Source organism: Mastomys coucha, unplaced genomic scaffold (genome assembly GCF_008632895.1).
Source record: "Mastomys coucha isolate ucsf_1 unplaced genomic scaffold, UCSF_Mcou_1 pScaffold8, whole genome shotgun sequence".
NCBI lineage: Eukaryota > Metazoa > Chordata > Mammalia > Rodentia > Muridae > Mastomys > Mastomys coucha.
The window spans coordinates 8,501,741-8,513,071 of NW_022196914.1; the positions used below are offsets into that span (position 1 = coordinate 8,501,741).

The window sequence follows — 11,331 nt, forward strand, 5'->3', positions numbered from 1 at the left end:
TCCCAAGTGCTGGCATTAAAGGCGTGCGCCACCACTGCCTGGTAGCACATACCTTTAATCTCAGCACTTGGGAGGCAGCAGCAGACTGATCTCTGTGAGTTCAAGACCAGTCTGGTCTACAAAACCAGTCCAGGACAGGCAGAGCTACACAAAGAAACACCCTGTCTCAAAAAAGAAAGAAAGAAAGGAAGGAAGGAAGGAAGGAAGGAAGGAAGGAAGGAAGGAAGGAAGGAAGGAAGAAAGCAAAAAACAAAACAAACAATAACTAATTTTAAAGTAGTTATTTATTCATGTGTTTATATGTGCTAAAAGGCATTGGGAGTCTCTCTCTCTCTCTCTCTCTCTCTCTCTCTCTCTCTCTCTTTCTCTCTCTCTCTTTGTTTTTGTTTTAAGACAGGACTTCTTGCCGGGCAGTGGTGGCGCACGCCTTTAATGCCAGCACTTGGGAGGCACAGGCAGGCGGATTTCTGAGTTCAAGGCTAGTCTGGTGTACAGACTGAGTTCCAGGACAGCCAGGGCTACACAGAGAAACCCTGTCTCAAAAGACAAAAAAAAAAAAAAAGACCTCTCTGTGTAGTCCTGGCTGTTACAGCAGGCTGGCCTCAAACTCAGAGATCCATCTGCCTCTGCCTCCCCAGTGCTAGCCTCAAAGACTTGCACCACCACCGCCTGCCTGGGGTATCCTTTTCTATTAAAATCTGTCAGTTCCTTTTGCAGGAGGAAGGGTCTACCATGGAACCCAAGGCCGGGTTTTCTCAGCTGAGTTGGAAGCAGCAAGTCCCAGTGATCCTCCCTCTGCCGTGGTCCCTTATGTAAGTGCCAAAACAGGACTCCAGTTCTTAGGATTGTGAGCCAAGTGCCCTTTACCTCTGAGCGATCTCTTCAGCTTCTGTCTTTGAGGCAAGTTCTCCTGTATGCCAGGTGGCCTCAAACCTCGAGCTAATCAAGCTTACACCATCATCACACCTCCTTTATGCGGAACTGGGAGTCACAGGAGTTTGTGCTGACTGAGCTACATCCCCAAACTTTGTGACATCCCTCTTTGAAAGCTGCATTTGGAGACTGTTAAATTCTGTAACTCTTGGGGGTGAGGTACCCTGAAGCTGACCTAGGCTGATTTTGCACTTCAAGTTTCATGTGGTTGTGACACAGCAGATGTGTGTAGAGGAGATGTTGCGGGACAGAGGGAGCAGATTGAGAGTTGGGGTGGACAAGCGACCAGGACCTGGTCCAGTCTATCGGACTTAGCATACTACTTTTTATAAACCCCTGTAGAGGGCGCAGTTTCCTCGTCCCTGAAGCGCCCACAGGTCATGGTTCTGACGGCATCCCACGGAGTATTTAAAACACCAAGGACAGAGTTGAAGGGTTCTTATCTTGAAGTCTAGCAGGCCAGCAAGTCGGAAGCAGGGGGGTGGTCTTCAAGACTGAGGTTAGCTAGTCTACATGGTACATTCCAGGCCATCCAGGACTACATAGCAAAACCGGGTAGAAGAAAATGAGGGGTGGGGAAGGGAAGGAGAGGGATAGGAAGGAGGAAGAAAACAGGAGCACCGGACCAACCTTGACCAGATCCTCCTAGCTCACCCCCGAGGAGGATGAAAGGACTTATTTTAGATATTAGGACATATTCAGGAGGATAGGACGAGGTGCTGGCTGCGCAGCGTGGAGGTGTTTAGAAATTCAGAGAGTCTACTTCTTCATTGGTCTCTAAGGAAGCTGTCAAGAGTTGTTGATGCTAGGGATAGATTTATTGGATCAGATGATTAGGGAATCTATGCCAAGACAGACAGAGACAGAAAGTGGCGTTGTTGTTTATTTGGTTGGTTGATTGGAGGGGACACTGTTTCAGGTAATCCAGACTGGGTGGAACTCACTATGTAGCCAAGGGACCTTGACCAGCCAAATTTTCCTACCTTAATCTCCTACGTTAGTGTGTACCGAGTACAAGTGTTCACAACAAGGCACTTGTTTTTTATTTTAATCCAAGCTATTTGAATTACTCAATATAAAATTTCCAATAATGTATGACAACCACCCTTTTATCTTTTATTGAAAATAGATAATTTTTTCATACAATACATTCTGATTATGTTTTCTCTTCCAAAAACTACTTCCAGGTCCTCCCCAACTCCCCACCCACCCAAATAGACACTCTGTTTTGCTCTCTCTAGTTAGAAAAGGAACAGGGAGCTGGGCGGTGGTGGCGCACGCCTTTCATCCCAGCACTTGGGAAGCAGAGGCAGGAAGATTTCTGAGTTTGAGGCCAGCCTGGTCCACAGAGTGAGTTCCAGGACAGCCTGGAACTATACAGAGAAACCCTGTCTTGAAAATCAAAAAAAAAAAAAAAAAAAAAAAAAAAAAAAAAAGGAACATGGATCTAAAAAGAAAAGGAAAGGCTAAAACATGAATAGGACAAAACAGCTGTGCCGAACAGAGAAGAAAAAGCCAAAGAAAAACCACAGGAAACACAGAGACACTCGTGTGTATGCACATAAATTCCATAAAAACACAAAATTGGAAACCATAATAGGCAAAAGACCTGTAGGGGAAAAAGAAGCCCAGACAAAGAGTTATGAGACAAAAATGAAAACAAAACAAAACAAAACATACCATTGAATTTGTTTTATGTTGGCCATCTACTGCTGGGCATCAGGCCTGCCCTTAAGTGTGGTTTGGATACCCAGTGAAACTGTCGTCCTTTTTTAAAAGGTATGTCAAAATAGTACAATAATTTTTTTCTTTAAAGATTTATTTATTTATTTCATGTATGCAAGTACACTGTTGCTGTCTTCAGACATACTAGAAGAGGGTATCAGATCCCATTACAGATGGTTGTGAGCCACCATGTGGTTGCTGGGAATTGAACTCAGGACTTCTAGAAGAGCAGTCAGTACTCCTAACCACTGAGCCATTGATCCAGCCCATTCAATAACTTTTTTTGTTGGTTTTTTTTGTTTGTTTGTTTTTGTTTTTCGAGACAGGGTTTCTCTGTGTAGCCCTGGCTGTCCTGGAACTCACTCTGTAGACCAGGCTGGCCTTGAACTCAGAAATCCGCCTGTCTCTGCCTCCCAAGTGCTGGGATTAAAGGCGTGTACCACCACTGCCTGACTCAATAACTTCTTAATTTAGAAAATAATCCTCATGGTTCAGAATTTAGAGTTAGAAAGAGCCATGTACAAAAAACTCTTCAAAAGTGTTTCCCCAAATACAGTTTCCCTCTCTAAAAATCAACCAGTGCTGTAATCCCCTTTATATCTTTCCAAAAAGGTTCTATTCCTCTAGGAAGAGATAGGTCCAGCAGCACTCTTCAGTTATCCCACCACTGAAGAGGTGGAAGCGTGAGGGTTCCAAGTTCAAGGCAAGACTGAACTCTACACATTCACAGCCAGGCTGGGTGACAGTGCAACACTTTCTCAGAGACAGGATTACACATACAGGCAGAGTTTGGAGCCAGGCTGTCTAACTGCTGAATAGTTGCCTTTATCCACCAAACTGCACAGCTGCTACCTAAAATGCTTCCTTGCTCTTTTTCTGTGGCTGTAATTTTATGGCTGTATCAAATTAAATGGCTGGCCTGTAATTTACTTGATCTACTCCTATTAGTGAGCATTTATGATATTTCTTTCTTTCTTTCTTCTTTTTTCATTTTTCAAGACAGGGTTTCTCTGTATAACCTTGGCTGTCCTGGAACTCACTCTGTAGACCAGGCTGGCCTGAGTTCGAACTCAGAAATCGGCCTGCCTTAACTCAGTGTTACACACATCCAAAAAAAAAAAAAAAGCAGTTAGTGGATGGGTGTGGTAGTACAGGTTGTAATCCCAGAACTTGGGGAAGTGGAGGCAGGAAGCCAGCCCTCAGACTTGGGGTTATTTGAGACCCTGTCTCAAACCAAGCAGAACATGACAAAATCTCAACCAAAAAATTGTAATTAGTAAGCATGCTTCTAAGTCATGTTAAACATGTGGAATACATTTATTATTATTTATTTAAGGCAAGTGTTTAGATTGAATTTTCTAAGACAATTTTTTAAAAGGTGTGTGTGTGTTTGTAGATGTTTGTGTCTATGCATTTATTTGCTTATGTGTATGCAGATGCCCATGGAAGCCAAAAGAGGGTGTTGAAGTTCTTGGAGCTGAAGTTGTAGGCTATTGTAAGCTGCTTAACACAATCACTGGAAACCAAACATCAGTCCTCTACAGTATTAAGTCTTTAGTTGCTAAGCCATGTCACCAAGTTTTCAAGACAATTAAAAAAAAGATTTATTTATTTATGTATATGGGTGCTCTGTCATACATATACACATGCCAGAAGAGGAGATCAAATCTAATCGATGGTTATGAGCCACCGTGTGAATGCTGGGAATTGAACTCAGGACCTCTGAAAGGACAGCCAGTGCTCTGAACCACTGAGCCATCTCTCTAGCCTCCTCGAGACAATTTTTAATATGACTGTAAAGTTGTCATCTCCTTGCCTCTCGCCTTCACCCTCATATCCATGGCGAGAGAGATCCCCATGCCCCTGCCCCTTGCTGTGGACTTGCCTAGCAGTGTAGCACGCTGGTTAGTGCTGTTCTGGTTCTCAAGGAGACTGAGACCGTACTGTTCTTAAGGACCTTGTGGACTGGACAGGCTGGAGGGAGTCACCATGGACCACTGGACAACCTTTGTTTAATGAGTAAACCAAGCAAACCACTGAATGGGAGGAGGTAGAATCCAAGGAGGAGGCTCGCTAAACTTCTAACCACGTGACCAGCTCAGGCTGTGTATTTCGTGAGAGTAAAACCAAATGAATAAGCTGTGTGCTGGTCCCTGATTTCAGTTCTTCAGGAGCTGGTGGCTCAAGCCAAAGGGTTTAAGGCCAGCCTACACAATGGTACAGAAAACATCAAAAAATAAAAATTTCCAGCAGGCTGTCCTGTTGACAGCTTCAAGAAGAAACCAGGTGCTTCTTAGGCTCTGTCTATTTCTCATCATCTCCAGAGGAGTGTAGAAAGACTGTTATAGCAAGAGACTAGTCCCTGCCTCTTCCGTCTGTGTGTGTGTGTGTGTCTGTCTGTCTGTCTGTCTGACTACGTAACACAGATGCCTTCAAATTTGCATTCTCCTGATTCAACCTCCAGGATAAAGAAGTCTTAAGACATTAGACCACTTGCTACAGCTGAAATGTGGATAGCAGCCATCAAAGAACACAGGCACAAGGCCGAGAAGTTAGTTCAGCTAGAGAAACTACTGCTAGGAAAACATGCAAAACAAAAAACCTCTCAAACAAACAACGAAGCCAGGTTTTGTGGTGTGCAGTAGTGATTTCAGAGCTGAGGAGGAAGTGACAGCTAGCCTAGCTTACCTGGCAAGATCCAGGCCAGTGATAGACTGTCTGTATAAACAAGGGGGATGGTGCCCAACAAATGATACCCAGGAATGACTCCTGGCCTTCACATGCTGCATGGGTATATATATATATATATATATATATATAACCACACACACACACACACACACACTGCACTTTAGTCCTTGAAAAGTCTGTATATGTAGGTTACTGATTTCTGTTTTTCAAACAAAGCTATTTCAGCCACTCAAGTACAAATATTTATTGAATTCCTACTAAGTGTTAGGCACTTGTTAGGTCAAGATGAACAAGATACCCATATGAGGTACATTGCTAGCTAGGTAAGCTATGATCTGTTCCTGTTTAGAATTTGTTGAGAAATTAGGGCAATGTTAGGTAAAAGGGTTAAACTTTTGACTCTTCTATGTAAATTGAAATATTTCAAAGTCTCCAAGCTACCACCTGAATGTTCTTTTAAAAAAATTTTATTTTATATGATTGTCTTGGTATTTATGAATACCAGAAATCAGTCTGTGCTTGATGAGGCCCAAAAATGGAGTTGGATCCCCTGGAACTAGAGTTCTAGATGGTTGTGAGATGCCATGGAAGTGCTGCAAATAAAACCTGGGACCTCTGCAAGAGCAGCCAGTACTCTTAACTGCTGAACCATCTCTCCAGCCCCATCTGCTTACTAATAGATAGAGAATAGTTTGACCTCAGTAAGATGGCTTTCAGCCACCTGGGAATGACTCTTCTCATGAAATTTGACCCACATCCTAAAGGTCAGATCGATGGCAGTAGCTGGGAAAGCACGAGGCTAGACAGAAACTCTTTTCCTTGCTCATTTCCTTAATTAAGGAAAGTGTGTGGCCAAGGTGGTGGTGGCACAGGCTTTTAATCCCACCACTGGGAGGCAGGCAGATCTCCTAGTTTGAGGCAAACCTGGTCTATAGAGTAAGTTCCAGGGTAACCAGAGCTATACAGAGAAACCTTGTCTCAAAAAAACAAAACAACCAACCAACAAATAAACAACCAAAAAAAAAAAAAAACAAAACAAAACAGGGGTGGGGGGGCAGTGTTAGTAGGGCTTTCTAGATGAGCAGAAGCAACAGGACTATATAAAGGGACCTATTATACTATGAAGAGAATTTACTTAGAAGGCTTACAACTCATATGGGCCATGCAGTCTTAACAATGGCTGTCTGCCCGAGAGCCTGGTAGCTGCTCAGTCAGAGAAGCCGGATGCCTTAATAGTCCCAGAGTGGTGCTGAAGGCTTAGGAGATTCCTGGAGAGTCAGGCTGGGTGAGGCTGGAGTCTGATGTCAGTGAAGGGGACAACAGTTGCAACAATGTGGCAAGGCACACTGTTCAGCCAGAATCCAGACAGGCAACAGAGCTGCACTGATGTTCTCTGGATCTGTTGCTATCTGGGCCACCTACCGGGAGGGGAGGTGTAGCCTCCTCTCCTCCCGAGGAGTGTCTTCTCCCCTCTGTTAATCCTTCCTGGAAATGCTCTTGTAGACCTGCCCATAGGTGTGTCTTTAGTTCATTCCAGATTCTATCAAGTTGACGATCAAGATTATCCGTCCGGGCTGGAGTGACAGTTGTGGAGTTAAGAGCACTTCTTAACCTGAATTTGTTTCTTGGCACCAATGTGGGGAATTACAACTGCCTGTTACTACAGCTTCAGGGAATATATATGAGACATTCTCCATGGACCCCCACTGACACACAGATATAGACACATATATAAAAATAAAATAAATTTTAAAAAAGTGTTTATCAGTGAGTGAAAACTGACTCTAGAAGCAGGTATGAGTGTACACATACCTCTGTTGTAACAGAATACCTTACAGTTGATCTTTTATACATAATAGAAAATTGCTTCTCACTGTTCTGGAGTCTAGGGAATTCCAGAACAAGACATTACTGGATTCCATGTTGGGAAAGGTGGCCCATTCAATGATGATACATTCTTGCTGAGTTCTCTCTTGGGGGAGGGCTAGCCAGAACCCTCTGATCTCACAAGGGCATTCCTTCAAGACTTAATAATCTCTTCCAAGTCCATTTCTCCTTCACAGTATCACACCGGGAAAGCAGAGGGACACATTCAGAAGAGGGTGGCAAACCAGCTGGCTTTTCGGTATTTAAAACCTTTCATTTGTTGGCTCCAATTTCTGGGAAATGTACTGATCCAGAGACAGTGTCAAGTTTCCAGAATCATATTACAACCAGGCTTGACCAAAGGCTGACGTTAAAGACCAGCGTGATCTAGCAATACTTAACGCATGATGGCCAGAAGAAAAGGGCATTTGCTTGATGAATTTCTATCAAAAGCCAGCATTTTTGTTAATGGATTGGGTCAGATGCTGAAAACAAAAGCAACAGAATCTGTCTGGCATATCTGAATCAGGGGTCATGTCTCCTTCCTGGGAATCAACCTGGAGGAGCTCAGTTAATTGTTAGCTAGGTTTTGAGATGAAGGTCTTATTTGTGGTCTAAGTTGACTACTTGGCTCCTAAGTAGTCCGAGCTGGCCACAAATTTGCAATCTTCTTGTCTGGCCTCGCAGATGTTGGAATGGTAGGTGTGCATTACCACCCTTCCTTCTGTGTCACTTGTGAAGGGAGTAGTATAGTTTTTTGTTTTGTTTTGTTTTGTTTTTTAAGGCTATTGGTCAGACAAAGGCATAGCAAGGTGTCTGACACTTGAAATATTAACTGCAAATGTTCATTGGCTTTTCACGGTAGATGGAACTTCGAGTGTCTTACTCTTCTAACACAATGCTTCAGAGAGAGATTTCAATTTGGTTTTTGGGCCAGGCAGTGGTGGCGCATGCCTTTAATCCCAGCACTTGGGAGGCAGAGGCAGGCAGATTTCTGAGTTCGAGGCCAGCTTGGTCTACAGAGTGAGTACCAGGACAGCCAGGGCTACACAGAGAAACCCTGTCTCGAAAAACCAAAAAAGAAAAAAAAGAATTTGATCTTTGGGGCACGAGAGGCAAGGTGGAATTCAAATGAACAGTGTGTGTGTGTGTGTGTGTGTGTGTGTGTGTGTGTGTGTGTGTGTGTGTGTCTGCATGTGTTTTATTTGCAATCTTGGCTTAATATGAGAGGTTTGTCGATAACTTGGGAGAGTAGATGAATCTTAAGGGCTTTTGATATCTTACCAGTTAGAACCCAAGCAACACACAAGTTTGAAGTTGACACAACATTTTAAGGTCACTTCAGTCTATTACTTAGTTCTTTCCGCTCTGTCTCTTTTCATTTGTCTAACGTCTGAACGTCGTTAGTGTGGATCTGAAGCTTCTGCGGAGGCGTTCTGCTCAGCAAGCTGAATTTCAAAGCTGCTGGCAAGCAAATAATGCAAAATGGGTAGAATGACTGCCCGCAACAACTTAGTGACGGCAGGACCATTGGGCAGACGGCGACATTCTCGCTATCCAATCGTGGCAAGCCCAGAGAGAACGCTCTCTGCATTGGCTAGAGCAAATACCTCTAGAGCAAATATCTCTTTAGGCACTGTCCCGTGCCAATCAGAGGATGCCTGGGGGCGGGCTTTGCCGCAAATCTAGCCAGGAGGGGCGGGCGCTCAGGCACTGGGGCCAACAAGGGGGAGGGCGTGGCCGGTTCCCGCTCTGTGGGCGGGACCTCAGCCTGAGAAGAGCGAGCAGAAGTGGGCGTGTCCCACGGTCGGTAGGCGGGGCGCGTGGCCTGGGCGGAGCGAACGGTGTCAGCGGCGGAGCCGGATGCGGGCGGTACTGCCGCCGCCGCGGCCCTAGGGATGGGCGGAGCCCCGGCCGCTGGTGCTGGTGGCCGCCGCCGCTGCCGGAACCTGAGCCGGAGCCGCCGCCTCTGCCGCCGCGCGTCGTTGCTTCGCAAGGCGGCGGGATGCTGGGGAAAGGGGGAGTCGGCGGTGGTGGCGGCACTAAGGCGCCCAAGCCCTCCTTCGTGTCGTACGTACGCCCTGAGGTGAGAGTGCGCAGGGTGAGCGCGGCGGCGGGTGGAGCGGCCGGGGCAGGGGCGCTTCCTGCCCGGCTGCCGGGCGGGGCGAAGCGGCAGGACGCTCTGGGGCCTCCGGGCTGGCCGCGGCCCGGACCCCTGCGGCAGGCGGGGCAGGTGCTGGGGAAGGGCCCTGTCGCTCGCCACCGCTCCTGTGGGCGGGAGCCGGAGCCCGGGAGGTCCTGCAGTCTGGTGCACTAGGTATCCGGGAAGGGAACAGAAAGCTGGTGAGGTCGGAACCCCCCGCAGGGTTCCCCCGGCAGCCCGCAGCCTGGTGTGAATGCTCTGCCCTGGACTTTCTCCGTGAGTCTGGAGAGCTCGTCTGCCGCTGGTGATGCACCGCTTTCCGTCCGCGCTGCTGTAGGGAATGTGGGTCGGCCTTGGCCTCTTTCGGTGTCTGCCCAGAGAGCATCCTCTTCCCGCTTCTTCCCATTTCATCTCACCCCTTCCAGTCTGCAGTTTTAGTCAAGAAGTGCATTCACTCAGGAAATACTTTCTGCGCTCCTTCTATGTGCCAGGCAGGATCCTGGAACACTTGTGATAAGTATCAGTGAATTGAACAAAGATCGTGCTCCCTGGGAGCTTATATAAAACGAGAAATTAAACAGTCAACGATATGCATAAGTTAATTGTATAGTATTTTGAAGATAATGGGAGCCAGACATCCTTTCGTTCTTGCAAAGGTGGCATTTCAGTCAAGACTTAGAAGGTGTAGGTAAGGGGTCCTGGACGTCCCCAGGGAAGGCTGCCCGTTGACAGTGTGTCCGGAGCTCCATGAATGAGGAGGTTGGAGAGATCAGCACTCTTAGACCACGTTGAAGTCTTCTGGGGCAGTCATTCCTTATCTTTTAGTAGACTCCTTTTTCATTTTCGATTTGTGAAAGTTGTGCAGTTTCTTGTTTTCTGTTTTTTTTGCTTTTGCAGTTTTGTTGTTTGTCTCTTGATGATGCAGCCTGGCTGTCCTGGAACTCACTATGTAGACCAGTCTGGCTTCGAAGACACACACAGCTCTGTCTGCCTCTGACTCCCGAATGCTAGGACTAAAGGCAGTACAACCATGCCCAGCTTTGGCAATCTGATCAGTAGTGTGCGGGTAGATGCCTTACCAAATTCACTGCCTCCTGATGTCTTCCCACTTTTCACCTGTTAAGGTGGAAAACAGGTGGGCCAGGGATGAGAAATCAAGAGACCTGAGGCCTGCAGCCTTTGCATGTATCTCTTGAAATCAAGGCATCTAGTGGAGAGTACTAAAGCGGGTCCTATTTTCAATCTTAATGTTCAAATAAAAACCACTTCCTCTGTCAGAACTTGATACCGAGAAGCAGGGTCCTCTTACATTTTCACCAGGCTCTCCCTGTAGTCCGTATAGGTAATGTGGTCAGACTCTGTCTTTCTTTGATAGCACCCTCTTGGAACGCTAACTGGCTTTAACCTTTGACCTTTCCTATTTAGTGAGAGTAAACTACAAGTGAAGAGTCTTCTGAAGTGTGGCCAGAGTTCAAGAGTGCTCCAATCTTTCGTCTGACTGTGCATTCTTTGCCCACGGGCCCTGCTCTATGTGCCTTGAGAGGTAGTGGAGACAGCCGTGGCTCAGCTCACTGTGCTCATGGTTTTGGGGTCTTTTTAGAGGCCACTTTTGTGTTTTTGCATTTAAGACAGTGCTGTGAGGATGCTGTGCGTCTTTGCTGAAGTTTGTACTAGCTAAGATTCTCTTCTCAACTGTGCATGGTTTATTAAAAGACAATGGTGGGAGGAGGTGAGAAAACAGCTTATTTTTAAGTAGATGGCTTCACTAGCCATCCACATTACCAGAAATGGAGGAGCAGCATTGAGGTGTTGTGTATGTGTGGCCCAGAGCCCTGAGTCTGATACCCTCCTGGGTCACCTTGAGGGAGCCTCAAAGCACTTTTATGAAGACTAGTATCCACTATTTTTACTCTTCTTTGATTTTACTATCTGCCTGCCTTGAGTGTCCTGCTGGTGGTGGTGGTGGTGGTGGT

General features: G+C 46.2%; 1 protein-coding gene and 1 long non-coding RNA gene across 2 annotated transcripts in view; one reads left to right on the plus strand and one right to left on the minus strand.

The window, feature by feature from the left end:
• The window catches only part of LOC116083734, a 2,021-nt gene extending 1,116 nt beyond the window's left edge, over positions 1–905 (minus strand). The window contains exon 1 of the long non-coding RNA XR_004115891.1: positions 868–905. This is a non-coding gene — a long non-coding RNA (uncharacterized LOC116083734). The remainder of the gene's footprint in view (positions 1–867) is intronic.
• An 8,116-nt stretch (positions 906–9,021) lies between these two features.
• The window catches only part of Mtmr12 (myotubularin related protein 12), a 67,968-nt gene continuing 65,658 nt past the window's right edge, over positions 9,022–11,331 (plus strand). Inside the window, exon 1 of the mRNA XM_031359872.1 lies at positions 9,022–9,301. Within this exon, the coding sequence (XP_031215732.1) occupies positions 9,221–9,301 (81 nt within the window). The 5' untranslated portion in view covers positions 9,022–9,220. The remainder of the gene's footprint in view (positions 9,302–11,331) is intronic.